Source organism: Protobothrops mucrosquamatus, unplaced genomic scaffold (assembly GCF_001527695.2).
Source record: "Protobothrops mucrosquamatus isolate PMUCROS unplaced genomic scaffold, P.Mucros_1.0 scaffold31, whole genome shotgun sequence".
Classification (NCBI taxonomy): domain Eukaryota; kingdom Metazoa; phylum Chordata; class Lepidosauria; order Squamata; family Viperidae; genus Protobothrops; species Protobothrops mucrosquamatus.
Window position 1 is genome coordinate 851,090 of NW_015386415.1, and position 16,547 is coordinate 867,636.

The 16,547-nt window shown below is 42.3% G+C and overlaps 1 protein-coding gene across 1 annotated transcript; it reads left to right on the top strand.

Moving 5' to 3' along the window:
• The first annotated feature begins 29 nt into the window (after positions 1-29).
• Positions 30-14,398, top strand: POLB (DNA polymerase beta). The gene is made up of 14 exons (XM_015811146.1): positions 30-139; positions 3,192-3,249; positions 3,561-3,627; positions 3,978-4,052; positions 5,490-5,548; positions 6,818-6,867; positions 7,396-7,447; positions 8,275-8,329; positions 8,416-8,488; positions 10,850-10,920; positions 11,265-11,351; positions 12,470-12,534; positions 13,502-13,641; positions 14,115-14,398. Exons 1-14 carry the CDS (start codon positions 79-81, stop codon positions 14,207-14,209), a joined length of 1,008 nt encoding a protein of 335 aa, XP_015666632.1. The 5' UTR covers positions 30-78; the 3' UTR covers positions 14,210-14,398.
• Positions 14,399-16,547: the final 2,149 nt, after the last annotated feature.

Below are 16,547 nucleotides of genomic sequence, written 5' to 3' on the forward strand. Positions count from 1 at the left end.
CCCCCAGCGAGTAGGAACGCGCAGAGGGCTCCCCGCGTCCGGCAGCCCGGCCGGCCCCGACGGTCCTCCCGCGCCCCGATGAGCAAGCGCAAGGCGCCGCAGGAGAACCCCAACCAGGCCATCACCGACCTCCTCAGCGGTGGGTGGTGCCGCCGCTCCGAGCGGAGGGCCGGCCAAGCGGGCCGGAGGGTTGTAAGGCGTTTCAGGGTCCGCCACGGCGGCTCCCGGGCCCCGCGGGGCTCTTGCCAGGCAGGGAGGAAGTGGAAGCGGGGCTCCCCGCGGAGAAGCAGCCCGGGACGCCGCGCCGACGGAGCCGGAAGGCCCCTGAAAGCCCCTTGGCTCGGTTCTGAAGAGGCGACGCGGCGCCCGGGTTTCCTCCCGGGGCTCCTTGCACGGCGCCCGAACTGCGGCCCTTCGGGCCTCTCTCCCCGGGAAGATCCCGGGAAGCAGAGTACGTGCAGGAGCCAGAGAGAGGCCCGCGAAAGAACCTGCAGGCCCCTCGCGCCCTGGACGTAAACTCCGTGGCAACGCCTTCCTCAAACAACTAGTTCAGGGGTAGGCACCCTTGGCTCTTTTATGACTCGTGGACTTCAACTCCCAGAATTCCTGAGCCAGCCATGCTGAGGGGAAAGGGAGAGGTTTCCATGCTGAGCCATGCTGGCTCAGGAATTCTGGGAGTTGAAGTCCACGAGTCATAAAAGAGCCAAGGGTGCCTACCCCTGAACTAGACGCAAAGACAGCGCCCCCCCATCCATCCGCTAAATAACTAATTCCCACAACACGTGTTTTAGGATGTCAAACCACTTAGTAGAGCTGTGTTACTATTATCCCTCACTTTCCTATTACCTACTCTCTTAGCATTTTATGACTATCATTTAGTTGTTTGTGTCTTACGATTTATGTTGATTGTTTTTGTTTAGTATCTTATGACTATCATTGAGTTATGATTTATGACGATTGGATTATTATGAGCATGGTTTGTTGCTTGTAGGAACCCTGAGAGCTTATGCACCTAGACAAATGTGCGTGTGTCCAATCACATGTTGGCCAATGAAGAATTCTATTAGAAAAATGGTATTTGATTTTGGCAGTGCTTTGCTCTCCAAGCTTGTTTCAATTTAGTTTCTGAACTTTTTGTTACCAGATAGGTAATATCATCAGCAGGAGTTTCTGTCCTAATTTTCTTAGCTTATAAATGTCTTGTGTGCCAGTGTGGTTAGTTGGTTGTGTGATTGGTTGTTTGTTTGGAGCTATATAAAATCCTGCTGATGATGTTGCCTAGTCTGGTAATGAAATGTTCAGAATCTAAATTGAAACAAGCTTGGAGAGCAAAGCACTGCCAAAATAAAAAAACCAGAGCTGTAAGTATTTTCTATTATTTCAAATGCTACTTGAGCTTAGAAACTTCTTAGAGCAGCAGGAGGACAAAACATCTGCAGATGAGGAATACAAGTATATTGAATCTTCCTATTTCCTGCGAAGTAGGAAATGCATAGGCAAAGAGAGAAAAACTGCTGAGTGAAGAATGAGCAAATGATAAATTCTGTTTCAGCTCCTGTTGACTATGATTATTAGAATGTATTTCCTAGCCCAGCTTCGGGAAAGATTGCTATCATAATCCCAAACACTTTTTCAGCCCCCCCCCCATTGCATACTCTTATTGAAACAGTTTTTGATTTGAGGTTAATACTAAACAGTATTCCAATTTCAATGTTTTTGTTGAATCTACACTGGGTACAAAAAATCTACCCACCCCCATTACAATGCCAGGTTTTTATAAAAAAAAAACAGACCTAGATAAATCACTTCAGAATTTTTTCCACCTTTAATGTAATGCAGGCATGTCAAACTCGCGACGTCACGTGATGTCACGCAACATAACGCGATTTTTCCCCATTGCCGGCAATGGGGTGGGCACGGTTTTGGCATGATGCATCCGGCCCCACGGGCTGGCAGTTTGACATGCTTGATGTAATGTATAAGCTGTGTGATTCAATTTATTTTTCAATAAACCTGTTAGTGGGGAAAACAATAAAAACCATACAATAACACGATTGCATAAGCACACAGAGTTAAACTAATACTTTTGTTGAAGTACCTTTTGAATTTAGACAACATTCGGTCTTTTGGGGCTGCCTCTTCAGGTCACCCCACAAATTTCCAATTGGATTCAGGTCCCAGCTATGGCTGGGCCATTCCTAAACTTTGATCTTCTTTTGTTAATTTATAGGTATGCTTTGGGTCGTTGTTATGATGAAAGGTGAAATTTCTCTTCAGCATAGAGGTTTTGTGTCAAAACTGACATATTTGAAACTGTTCATAATCCTCTCCAACTTGACTAAAGCCCCAGTGAAGAAAAACACTCCAAAGCATAATGCTACTACCTCTATGTTTCATTGTGGGTATGGTATACTTTTGGTGATGCACAGCCTTGTTTTTGCACCAAACATACTTTTTGGATATATGTCCAAAAATTCAACCTTGGTCTCATCAGACCATAACACATTCTCCCACATGCTTTTGTGAGACTTGATGTAGATTTTTGCAAAACGTAGCCAAGGTTGGATGTTTTGTTTTGAAGAAAAGACTTCCATCTTAGAACATAGAATATGGAATAACAGAGTTGGAAGGGACCTTGGAGATCATCTAGTCCAATTCCCTGCATAAACAGGAGAATCTATATCATTTCAGACAAGTGACTGTCCAGTCACTTCTTGAAAAACCTCCAGTGATGGAGCTAGCTGCTTGAATTTATGGGGGTACAACTCTATTCTCTTGGAAGTTTGGGGATTGGACTAAGGGTCCATTTCTCAAAATGCTTTTGGACTCCCTCTGTTTTAGTTAGATAGTTTAGCAGTGTGCTTTCCTTTACCATTAAAATTAATATAATAGAAATTCATAGTCCCTCCCTATGAACGCCATCCCATTAGAGATGGGAATGGCCTCCACTATGACACTTTTCCCAAGGCCCTGAAGAGATGGTTCTGCCAATGGGCCTGGAGACCCCAACAAGTGGCTCACAAGATTTGTCACCAAGGGGATGGGGGATTATTGCTTTTTGTATTGTTTTTATGTTGGGATTTTATCCTTATAAGCTGCCCAGCGCCGTTGAGTTGAGCGGCCATATATTTTTTAAAAATAATTAGTTAAATTGAGGTTTTAATTTATGCTCTTCTTTATAACTTTTTCAGAATTGGCCAACTATGAAAAGAATGTGAATAGAGCTATTCATAAATACAATGCTTACAGGTAAGATTTACACTTTGTGAACAATCATCTAATCTGTTTCATATGGAATCTCTCATCATTGTTTTAGAAAATACGGTAGAAATTTTCCTGGTATTTCTTTCTTGCAAGAGGCTGTTCTTGGAATTCTGTCATGCAATTTGGAAAACACTTTTTCCATAGACCAGCTGTCCCCAACCTTTCTGGCTTGGCGGACCAGCGGGAGGGGGAGGGGATGGTTCTGTGCGAGTGGCTGGGACGGGGTTGGGGACCCCCGCCCTAGGCTGACAGTGCTGCCCAAATAGGAAGATGCTTTTTTTTCTTGTCCCGTTCAGGAAAGCAGCATCTGTAATATCCAAGTACCCGAGCAAGATAAAAAGTGGGTCCGAAGCAAAGAAATTGGTAAGTTCTAGAGCTAATAAGAATTAAAGAATTTTCCAAAGTTTTTTAGGAGTTCTTAGTTGATACGGTTGGTATTTCAGTCAAATTTCATTAAGAAATTTCTTGATTTTAAATATTCTAAATATAATTAAATCCATTTAAAAAGAAGGTGTTCACTAAACAGGTTCATGAGAAATCTCATACTTCTGTTTTACAGAAAACAGGTCCTATTCTGCTGTAAAAACCAGTTGAGAAATTTTGCAGGAATTCCTAAATTGAGAACATCTATGTGTGTATGCGAAGAGCTTTTCTGATGTCACTGGTTACTAAATGTAAGATTTGTTTTTTTAATGTCAACTTCATATTTTTAGGATGGCGTAGGAACTAAAATTGCTGAAAAGATCGATGAATTTTTATCTACTGGAAAATTACGTAAGATAGAAAAGGTAAATATTTGAATGCTTAGAGTCTTATTTATAATAATAATGATGATGATGATGAGGATGATGTTGTTGTTGGAAAGGACCTTGGAGGTCTTCTAGTCCAACCCCCTGTTTAGGCAGGAAACCCTATACCATTTCAGACAAATTTCATATATATTTTCATTAAAGCTATACTGGACTATTCCATTGGTTAATTGTCCTCACTGTCAGGAAGTTTCTCCTTAATTCCAAGTTGCTTCTCTCTTTGATCAGTTTCCAATCATTATTTCTTGTCCTGTCTTCTGGTGCTTTGGGGAATAACATGACCCCCTCTTCTTTGTGGCAGCCCCTCAAGTACTGGAATACTGCTATCATGTCTCCCCTAGAAGTAAGCAGTGGGGTACCACAAGGCTCCGCCTGAGGCCCAGTACTCTTCAATATCTTCATCAATGACTTAGATGAGGGAATAGAAGGGGAACTCATCAAATTTGCAGGACACTAAACTGGCAGGAATAGCCCAGACGATAAGCTCAGGATTCAAAAAGATGTTGACAAACTTGAGCAATGGACCCTATCCAACAAAATGAGCTTTAATGTGGAGAAAAGCAAAGTTTTACATTTAGGCAGGAAAAACCAAAGTTTTAAGTACAGATTAGGTGAGACCTGGCTCCTAGTGGACGATCACTTGACTATAATCAGCAGTGTGCAGCAGCAGCCAAAAAAGCTAATACAATCCTGGGTTGTATAGACAGAGGCATAGAATCAAGATCATGTGAAGTATTAGTACCGCTTTATAAAACCCTAGTGAGACCACACCTGGAATACTGCAACCAGTTTTGGTCACTATACTACAAAAAAGATGTTGAGACCTTGGAAAAAGTTCAGAGAAGAGCAACTAAGATGATCAAAGGCCTGGAGACCAAAACATACGAAGAATGGCTTCAGGACTTGGGTTTGGCTAGTCTAAAGAAAAGAAGAAATAGGGGTGACATAGCAGTATTCCAGTATTTGAGAGGCGGCCACAAAGAAGAGGGCAGGGCGTCAGATTATTCTCCAAAGCACCAGAGGGCAGGACAAGGAACAATGGTTGGGAACTGATCAAAGAGAGAAGCAACCTGGAATTAACGAGAAAGTTCCTAACAGTGAGGACAATTAACCAGTGGAACAGCTTTGCCTTCAGAGATCGTGGGTGCTTCATCTCTGGAGGTTTTTAAGAAGAGACTGGACAGTCACTTGTCTGAGATGGTATAGGTCCTCCTGCTTGAATGGGGGGCTGGACTAGAAGACCTTCAAGGTTCTATTCTATTCTATTCTATTCTCTCTGCAATTCATATGCTAATATACAGCTCTCATGCATCCTTATGATAATGTGTGTGTGTGTGTGTGTGTGTGTGTGTGTGTGTGTGTGTGTGTGTGTGTAAAACTCAACGTAGTGATTTTATTATATTTTCCTTCCTCTAGATTCGACAAGATGACACAAGCTCTTCTATCAATTTACTGACCAGAGTTAGTGGCATAGGGTAAATTTATGTGCATATTTAATCTTAAACTGCCAGAACGGGTATTTGGAAAAGGCAAATAATTGAAATCTAAAAAACAGGAATCAGGTTTCCTGAACAAAATAATACTAATAAAAGTAATTACTACTATTCTTAATAGTAATATGCTTGGGATAAACACATATTCATCATCCCACAAAAGTATATTGTTGTTGTTATTATTATTATTGTTGCCCAGTGAGGCACTCTTTGATATGGTTATGGGGCTTATGTGCTCTGACGAAAGAGAGAGCTTTGCCAGAGGTTCAGTCGTACTGGACAGGTCTCATCAGAGGTGTCAGACAGAATATCTCTTCCATAAAAAATATAGTGAGACTACAGTAAATTACAGAAATTTGTACCAGCTTAGTTGTTGAAGGTAGTATGCGCAAGTGGGGCTGCGAGCACACAAGCACCGACCTACCACTCATGCGACCCAGTTGCGAATAGGCCACAACTCAGTAGTGAGCCATGGCCCACAGGTTGGGGACCCCTGCCATACACTAAATAAAATACATGCTGTAAACCTTCTCTCTCGTTTTTACTTGTTGTTTGGTATTTCCTCAGCTCTGAATATGTCAGAACCCATTTTCCTGGTTGGGAGGGTTTGATTTGTCCCTTTCTGGCTTCTTTCTGTGGGCTCTATCATTCTCCTCAGGGGGAGGGAGGAGGCCCTATGGAATGCACTATTACCTTTTCCTTTTGCTATAATGTATTCTCTCTCCCGTCTATCTGCTTGCTCTTTGAGCTGTTTCCCCTTGATGTCTCCCCTGGGGTGAGAAAGGAATGTGCCTCTGGCCATCTGGCTTATCTCTCTATCCGTTATCAGCTCCATTCCCACAGCAGACTTAACACCTGGGGATTGGCTCATTTGAACTGAACGATGAACTATTGGGTGGGGTTTGCTTGGGGCTCTTTTAACCTATTGATCTGAGCGGGAAGCCCTCAGATCCTGCCTTCTATGCCTGCTATCAGCTTCTCCTAATAAAAGTTCCTTTTGGAATGAAACGGTTCCAAGAGTCCTGCTTTCTTGGGATGAGGTTTTGAAGCTGTTCCTTACAGAATAGCTTTAGTTTTCTTTGCTTCCCAAAGATTTTGAATTGCCACTATCTTACCTTTCTGAATTATTTCTACCATTTTGGTTAAGTAATCTGTCAGTTTTTCTTACTCAGATGTATTAATTTGAGCTCTACTGAGATTTTGCAGTGTAAATTCTGTCCAGTTATTAATGAGTTACCCTTTTCTTTGCAGTCCTGCTGCTGCGAGGAAACTAGTAGATGAAGGTATTAAAACATTGGAAGGTGAGCCATTAAAAGGTTATTACTTGCATATTTACCTTTAGATCTGAAAATTGAGAGATTTGTTGAGCACCCTGCTGAGACAGGTTAGCAGATACCCTGCAAACAGAGTCTCCCTCACTCCCCTGTTAAAAAGAATCTTGTTGCTCAGTTAGGCTTGATTCTCCTGCACGATGATGTTATGTCAGTGTAACTGATGTATTAAAAATTGTTTGTATGATATGTTAGGTGTTATAGTATTTTTGTTTTGTTAAAAGAATATGTTATGTGTTGATGGAATATTAAAATTAACACAGAAATCAAATTGTTCCTGCAGTAATTAAATTTCTGACACCTTCCTCTGTCTGCGCGCTCTCTCTCTCTCTCGCGCTCTCTCTCTCTCTCTCTCTCTCTCTCTCTCTCTCTCTCTCTCTCTCTCTCTGACTGCATCTTAAAGTTTTCAAGACAATAGCTCTGTTTTAGGAAAGACTTGGCTTTTCAAGAAAGCTTGTTTTTCAAGAAATACAACTGATTCCATACTGTTTTTTCTAGATTTAAAGAAAAATGAACATAAATTGAATCATCACCAACGCATTGGATTAAAGTAAGATCTGCTTACTTTATTAATCTGAGGGAAGGGAAGACAGTGTTTTCATGCCTAGGAAAGGTGCCTCATTTTTATATTATGATTGTTTTGATTCACAAGAGCCTAACAGTTGACCCCAGGGTGAGAGGAACTGAACTTGGGGAAGCAGATTATTTTCCATTTTGGTTTTTTTAGAGGAACAAATAGATGCATTGAAACTTACACTGTGTGTCCTTGAAAATAGACATTTCTATTCTCAAAGCAAATGCCAATACTATTGGATTATTTAAAAATTGTATCTCAGTTGTGAAAAATGTTTCTTGAGTAATCTATTAGTGGTCCTCATTATTTCTGTTCCTAATAGCAAAGAGGGCGTGACAGGGCGTAGCAGTGGAATTTTTACTTGCAACATTCAGTTGTTATTTAGAATGAACTGCTATAAAATTGATCTAATGTGGCGCAGTGGTTAGAATGCAGCACTGCAGGCTAACTCACTGGTTACTCCAGGAGTTCAATTCTGAGTGGCTCAAGGTTGACTCAGCCTTCCATCCTTCCGAGGTTGGTAAAATGAGGACCCAGATTGTTGGGGGCCATAGGCTGACTCTGTAAACTGCTCACAGAGGGCTGTAAAGCACTGTGAAGCGGTATATAAGTCTAAGTGCTATTTCTATTTCTAAACTCTGTCTAATATGCACGGTCATTTTCTTTAATGTTGATGTGCTTAAGTCCCAGGCAGCATTTGATGCCAATCTAAGCATTTCATTTCAACAGAATTTGTTTCAAAATAAATCTTGTGAATCACAGCCACAATTCATGCCTGATCCTCATTTATTTTGCATGCACAGATACTTCAAAGACTTTGAAAAAAGAATTCCTAGGAAGGAGATGCTTGAAATGCAGGTAAGCAGTTATAACTCCTTCCTCTGAAGACAAAAGCATATGAATTCATGAGAGATCAAATGACTTGACCTGTTTCTTCACAACAGGACGTTGTATTGAGTGAAGTGAAGAAAGTAGACCCTGCCTACATTGCTACTGTTTGTGGCAGTTTTCGCCGAGGTTGGTGTTCCATATTTTTCCTTGCCTGCCATGTGACTTTTGGACTCTATTGCTAGAATGTGGGCTAGAGGGCTACACACGGGTTTCCCTTTCTTCTGTGTTTCATGCTTACCTTATCTTGAGTTCCTTCCAAATAAGCAGACCTTTCATTAATGTGTCTGCAGCAGAGATCTGGGGATCATGGTGAGCAAGTTGCTAACAATTTGGCCCATCAGATAAAGCAGCAGTAAGTCCAGAGTTTATTTTGATGATCTGGAAAGATGGTTATGTAATATAATAAGGATTTAAGATATTTTTTCTCAGTCTGAAGGAGTCTGGAAAAGGAACACCTTTTCCAACTAACGTATGTTACTAAAAGGCGTAAGCTTTTGTGACTTGCAGATGTGGCAGAATCTCCAGATAGAGTAGGGGATGGAGAAAAGAGACTGGCGAGCTTGGACTCCCTCCAGGGAAGGAAGCAACAGAGGCCAGATCTCACCCCTTTTATTTGCTTTTTCCTAAGAGAATGCAGTTAGTCTGGGGAGATTCTTCTAGATAGGCAAGCAACAACAAAGAAATTACTTTGATCAGCTACAGTGTCCTTCTGATTCCTTGCCCCTGACACAGCTCCTTTCATCAGATGTATAGAACGGCTGGAATGATGTAGGGTTTTTGTGATGAGGTGGGGGAAGATAGATTAGCTGTGCGTATGCAGGTTACAGGGAAGAAAAATTACCAATATCTTATCAATTAACAATTCTAATATGTTAAAAATCTGATGTGTTTTTGTGACATTGAGAGATTGCCTGAAACCATTTGATAGCAATAGCATTTAGGCTTATATACTGCTCCACAGTGTTTTGCAGCCCTCTCTAAGTGGTTTACAGAGTCAGCATATGGCCCCCAACAATCTGACCTCAAAAGGATGGAAGGTTGAGTCAACTCCTGACAGTGGGCAGAGTCAACTTGCAATACTGCATATTCTAACCGCTGTGCCACCATGGCTCTTAATATAATATATATGTGTTCACAAACCTCTTGTTCAAAGGTGGAATTAAAATCCCTTTTTTTGCAAAACAACTTGGAAGGTTGAAATGCTCTGATACAGATACAGATAGTTCTTGACTTATGACTGTTTAACAACAGTTTGAAATTACAACAGCCTCGGAAAAAGTGACTTACCTGTCCTCAAAGTTAGCTCCGTGCTTAAAGTTAGGCAATTCGGGTACTTGGCAACTAGCTTACATTTATGATATTTGCAGTATTTTGGGTCATGTGATTGCAATTTGCAACCTTCCCAACCAGCTTCTGACAAAATCAATTGGGGAAGCTGGATTTGCTAAATGACTACGTGATTCATTTAACAACTATATAATTTACTTAATGACTGCAGTAAAAATTCTTGTAAAATCGGGTACAGTTATATGATGGCTCATTTAACAACCACAACACTTAGCAACCAAAATTCCAGTGCCATTTGTGATTGTAAGTTGAGTTTACAATGGCAGTTAGGATGGAATTGCCATTTGTCAGGGCCAAACCCAAAGATGACACAATGAGATTCACTCCTGTATAGTTCTTCATTTGCTTACACTTAATAGACAGAATCTTGCCAGATCCAAAGCAGAGGAGGAACACCCAAAATCCCCCCTCCCAGCAGAGAAAACCTCCCCCCCCCCCAGTAGAGTGGCAGAGCCCTGAAAGAGGTACTGAGGGGTTTCTAACAGGTTCTAACCTGCGAATTACTGGTACTTTTTCTTAGTTCTGATATCAAATGTACCGTGTTTCCCTGAAAGTAAGGCCTACACCAACAATAAGCCCTAGCTTGATTTTTGGGGGTGGGCTAGGTTGCTTCTCTCCTTGGTTAGTTTCCATCCATTGTTTCTTGTCTTGCCTTTTGGTACTTTGGAAAATAGGTTGACCCTCTTATCTTTGTAGGAGCCCCTCAAATATTGAAACAATGCTATTATGTCTTCCTTAGTGCATCTTTTCATTAGACTAGACATACCCAATTCCTGCAACCGTTCTTCCTATGTTTTAGCCTCCAGTCCCCTAATCATTCTTGATGCGCTTTTCTGCACTCTTTCCAGAGTCTCTACATCTTTTTTATATTGTGTACTGTTTTTATATTGTAGACTGTTATAGAGGCAGCAGGAAATTTGTACTTTCAATGCTGCAAGATTGATATTGGCCCTCCCAGGTAAACTAAAAAGAAAACCTGACCGAATGAGCGAATTCTAAGGCTTCATTAACAGAATTGTGCAAGTCTGAAAGTACAAATCTTCTACTGTCATTTTTAATAGCACTTCATAGATTTCTCTTAAATTGTAAACCCATTTCCAAGGCAGAACTAACTTGTGCTGTCTGGCCTTGCTTTGAAAGGTGCAGAATCCAGTGGAGATATGGATATCCTGCTGACACACCCAGACTTCACTTCAGAATCTGCCAAGAAGGTAGGTTTTCTTTTTGGATAATCCTCTTGTAATCAAGACAGCAGCAATTATTGGAATCCAAGGGTTCTTTTCTGTTCCCAGGAAATCCAAGAAACTACCTGAAAGATGGCAAATTACTTTGGGATTAATCTCTTTAAAAATATTGCCATTTCATTCTCAGCCAGATTTTTCATGACTATACCAAAGGTTATGGATGTAGTATTTGAATAAAAGGAAGATACAATTTCCTGTGCAGGGACTGAAACCATTCCTAAACTTTTCTGAGGTCCAGATGAGGCACCAGAATAGCATTCTCAAGCAGTTTGATTCTCTTCCTGATTGTGATGCGGTTGTTTCTTTTCAAGCCAAAGCTTTTGCATCAAGTTGTGGAGCAGCTGGAAAGCATTCGCTTTGTTACAGACACACTCTCAAAGGGAGAAACCAAATTCATGGTGAGTCTTCTTTTTTTCCTAAACAAATATTTTATGTGTCTTAAAAGGTCCTTCCTCTCAGGGGAATATTATGGCCTCCCTGAGGGCTGGTCTGTGATCCTCTTCATGACCACCTTCCCTCAGACTTCCTCGTCTTCGTGGCCTGTGGCCAACCTGGTTGAGATGCTTTGCCACGGTTGGCAATGTTGCCTGGGAACTTGGGAAGATGCCAACCCAACATAAGTAAAATGTGTCAGATTGCAGAATACTGAACTGGGCAAATGATTCAGAAAAGCCCAGAACTGTCTCATCTATTCCATTCTCTGTATATTCTATTGTATTATTCTGCTCTGTTCTATTCTTTTCTGTTCTACTCTGTTCAGTTCTGTTCTATATATAGTATTAGAATTGAGGAAAAAAACTCAAGTTAACTCAGAAGGACTTTCAGATACGTTTTCAGCTTCAGAAGAATTTTGGCTTTGTTCAATAGAAGGATGTTAAGGTGGAGACACTTTTGCTGTGGTTTTTTGTTTGTTTGTTTTTTGCTATAAAGCTATTTGGAAAAAGATGAAAAAAATGTGGTACTCTTTACATGCCCTCAAATTTTACCTTATGTCGTGACTGACCTCTGATTCTCATTGCCTTATTTTATTGAGCACTCCTAAAGTTGACTTTACATTTAACATGATCTGAATTCTGTATTTTTCATGGACATCGAGCACATATTCTGAGATTGCTTCTTTTGCAAACATAAGCAACAGTGCTAATGTTAATAGGCACAAGGGATGTTGTCTGCAGAGGTCCAAAAGGATCTCTTAAGAGCCAAAGGCCAGATGTCCGGCTTTGAATATTATTATTATTGTTGTTGTTGTTTTGTTATTGTTGTTGTTGTTGTCGTCGTCATTGTCATCATCATCTATCTGGTCCTGGTGATTTGAACTTGTCTATAATGGATTGGCGTTCTCTTATAGATAGTGGTTAATTGAATCAATATCCAATTGATTGATTTATGGAAGAATGCTCTAAAAGAATTATAAAATTTGACAGGTTTTTTGCTTTTCTATATTTCTTATTTAATCAGTTGCCATATTGGAAAGAAGTAGACCTGCAATCGTTGTTTCTTGTTCTTCTGGTTCTAGGGTGTATGTCAGCTCCCAAGTAGAGATGATGACATCGTCTATCCATACAGGAGAATTGATATCAGGTAAATCAGAAGATGAGATTAAAAATCCAGCAGTATTTAAAGGGAAGTTGTAGAGTCCATGCTTAGCCAAGTTACTAGGAACAATGAAAAAACAAAAGGAAAAGTCGTAGATGTGTAACTCCATGTATCCATAGAACTCAAGTTGAACCACTGTGCAACTAGTAGGCAAGATTAGCAGAGTAGTTGAAAGAATTCAGCAACCTGGATCAACCACAACCACACCTTGTGGCTTTCTGTTTTTGCTTCCCAGCAGTTGCTGCCATGTGGGGCTTAGATTCTGAATGTCCTTGAAAAACAGGGACCTAGTCTGACTCAGACAGTGATGCAGGATCTCTGTGGAAAGTAGGGAGAAATCTTCCTTGGAGCTTAGAAGGTTTCCTTCCATAAGTCCTCAACTTAAGACATTAATTCAGCCACCATTCGAAATTACAACAGTGCTTGAATGAATAGTGGTTACAACTGTAACCCCCCAGAATTCTGCCTCTCCCCCCGGTCATGTGATCACCGTTTGTGATGTTTGCTGCTGGCTTCCCAAAAAGTCAATGGGGAACTTGGCAGGAAAGGTCACAAGTCTCTAGGGTAAGTCTCCCCCAGCCACACTCCCACGCCCAGCCCTTCAGTGCTTGCGCCCTCCCAGCAACTGCTGCACACCCGCCCTAAGTCCAGCCTCGCCTCCTCTGCCACTTGGGCATCAGCATGCACCCTCCCAAGCTTTGTGGGTGCCTCCTTCACACTCTAACACTCTTGTGCACTTTCACCAAGCTTGCCACACCTCCCGTGTATCTTCACATACACACCTTGCACCCTCACGCACCCTCCCTGCTCCATCCTCCCACACACTCCCCAAGCCTCACTGTGCTTCCCTTGCATCTCGCATTGTAACCACTGCAGCTACTAATGTTGTAATTTGAGGACTACCTGCACTGCCAGGCCAGCAGTGCCAGTGCCTCTCTTGACTGTCTCGTAGGCTGATTCCCAAGGACCAGTATTACTGTGGAGTCCTCTACTTCACTGGAAGTGACCTCTTCAATAAGAACATGCGAGCCCACGCCTTGGAGATGGGCTTCACCCTCAACGAGTACACGATCCGGCCTCTCGGCGTCACTGGTAAGTACTCTTCCTTGTCCTCTCGGAGAGCTGGCTCACAAAGAGCTTTTTTGCCTGAGTGTAATGCCACAAATCCCAAATTTTGTTCAAGCAAAGCCATGTTGTATTGTCTAGTCCTCATCAGTTTAGGATGAGGAAAAAGCTTTCTTGTGTCAACAAGAAGGAATGCTTTGGTTGATGGGCGTTTGTTAACACTGCTAATAGCCGTCCAATCCTTTTGTTCTCTTTTGCTGGTTTCTGTCCTTCTCCCTATAATGGTTGGCAAAAGGTCTGAAGGGTCTCTCCTCTAGAAGGAAGCAGAAGCTGGCACTGTCAGACCTGGCCAAGTGGAAGTTGTTTCCACAAAGCAGCGCTGCCTATGCATCGGAGGCCTCCTCTTCCTCCTCTTCACTTAACAGGCCTTCTGGCTGGGGAATTGGGCATCTCTCGCTAGGGTGGTAACCAGGTGGAACTCTCTGGCTCTGAATTGGCAGGAGTTGCGGGGGAGCCACTCCCTGTGGACAGCGAGAAGGACATCTTTGACTACCTCCAGTGGCAGTACCGGGAGCCGAAAGAGCGGAGTGAATAGCCACCAGTCCCTGGAAGGTGCTTTCCGAAGCAGAGCTGGAAGCTGTCCTGGGATTAGACTTGACTGCTGTCCTGTCATGGAAAATCTGTGGCAGGGGGAGGAGGGGGAAGCAACAGGGGGTTTTAAAACCTGCTTCAAGTGTGCAAGTCAAGCATTCGCCATAACCAATAAACATGAAACATTACTTTGGCTTGATTTAAAAAAGAAATTCAACCTTATCTTCCTTTAAAGTTATGATGTTTCTAATTTCCTGAAATAATTAGTAGCAAATGAGGAGGTAAAATCCTGTCGTGAGAGTTGGCTGATTCCTCAAAAGCTATCCTTGTATCAGGGAGTTGGGGTGATTCTGCCCACAAGAACCCCCCTGGACAAGAATTTTATTCATGCTCAAACTTTCCTTCACCAAGGAGAGCCAGTGTTGACACTGTAGGAATCATGTCGAGGACGTTACAAAACCTTTTTATTTTATTTTAAGCAGGTATTTCTAGTGCTTATTTCTATGTTCCAATTGCAGCAGATCAAAAATAGTTTAAACGAAGGAGTAACCATTGAAAAATATGGATTTGTTTACTTTTTTCTCTCGGAAGAGCTGTTGTTTCAAGAAAATTGTGTTTTCAGTATTTTGCAGAAGACTTCGCTAGAAAGCATCGAAAACCCTATAAAAGCTTCTAGATTTTCACTTCAGTTGAAAGGTACCAAGCCGCTTACCCACGGGGAGGGCCTCCAAGCCAAGCATTCTCGCCTCAGGCACGTGCACTTCATGCCACTCTGAGGTGACAAGAGAATGCAGAGCTCAGTAGATCTTTGAAGTTACATTTGAGATGTGAAAAGTTTCACATTACACATAGCAGCAGCAGCATCCAGCCACAGAACTGAATCAGGTGAGGGGCTTAGTCCAGTCAAGTTGTAAGGGAACAGGTGGCAGTTCAAAGAAATGAGAAGCAGATACTTTTAGAAACCTACATGTTAAAAATGCTCCAATGCTATTTTGGAGGTTTGTTTAGACACACAAAACAAATATTTTAACTGGACATTATTTCACAAGTACTCTAGAATTAACTGTTCTGCTTTTTGAGCACCTATCGACTGCAGTGTTCAGTATTCCTTTCCAGTCTGTGAGCAGCAGAACACAGCTCACCTTCATTCCCAATTCTGCCTTAGCAGCCAGGGAGACTCGGGAATCGGTCCCCAAGAGACAGAAACTGTAGATGCAGTAGAAGAACCCCTCCCTTGATAGGAGGAGGGTTTAAGGAACAGGGAACAGGTCACCTGCCAGTTCTGATCCCGGGAAAGGGCTCTGCCGGATCAAAAAGCGGGTGCCCAAGAGGTCCATCTTCCCTGTGCATTAGGGCGAGGGATGGCTCCTGCTGCTGCTCCCCCAGAGAGGGGTGAAAGGGTATCTTTAGCTATCCCCCCGTGGGCTAGGCATTTCAGCACCCAATCTGTGGTGGGCAGGTATATGTTCTGACATGTTTGGATGTGCATGCAAGAATCTTCCGGACCACCCTGGAAATGTGTCAGAAACACATCTACACAATCCTACAAATTGGGCACTAGCATGGTGGTTTTGGGTGGGATCTAGAGAGGCCTTGCCTTTCCCCCTTTCCATAAAACATCTTCCTGGGATAAAAGGTATGGCAGCTGCTCACAGGCAGACACCTGCCATTCCTCCAACCTCCGATGGTTCTTGGGCCCAGAAGGAGAGCTTTGATCTCTCCCTGCCCACAGAAGCAGAGTGAGCCTGCAGCGGCCTCAGTCATCAGAGCAGAGCAGATTCCCACAAAGGCTGCTGTCATAGTGGTCCAGCAATAAGTTCTCCAGGAAATGGCTGGCAAGCATATTTCTGCTAAAGCAGTGAGCCCCGGACGCCTATTGCTATTGATACCATCTTTGCTTTTATTTCTATTTGCAAGTCTTTGTATTTTGACTTCTCCAGTTTTTCCTGTTCTATTCTGCTGTCCCCAGGCACTGCCACGTCCGTTATCCAGACCTTTTCTTTGACTTTCTTATCGACAGTTGTTAAGTCAGGGCTGTTACGTGTCAGCTACCTGTCTGTTTGAATTCTAAAGTCCCAAAGCATTGTAGCGTCTTCATTTTCTACCGCTCTGACTATTTTGTGGTCCCATCAGTTCTTGTTTGCAAGCAGATGGTATTTCTTGCAGATATTCCAGTGCACCATTGTTACTACTTTGTCATGCATTGTTTGTAGTCAGTCTGCAATCTTGCAGCAGCTACTGTAACCAGGTAGTCTAATTTAGTTTCTTCAGCTTCTTTGCGGTGGAAGCATTTCTCTTCTTAGTTCTGGCTTTGTGTGCATTTGTTGTTCTAAGGCTTGGTC

Bases quoted from the DNA above. Each gene is read 5' to 3' on its own strand.
- POLB (XM_015811146.1), top strand. From the start codon at position 79: ATGAGCAAGCGCAAGGCGCCGCAGGAGAACCCCAACCAGGCCATCACC. The intron at 6,868-7,395 runs GTGAGCCATTAA...TGTTTTTTCTAG, and splicing joins AGGTATTAAAACATTGGAAG to ATTTAAAGAAAAATGAACAT. The intron at 8,489-10,849 runs GTTGGTGTTCCA...TTGCTTTGAAAG, and splicing joins TTGTGGCAGTTTTCGCCGAG to GTGCAGAATCCAGTGGAGAT.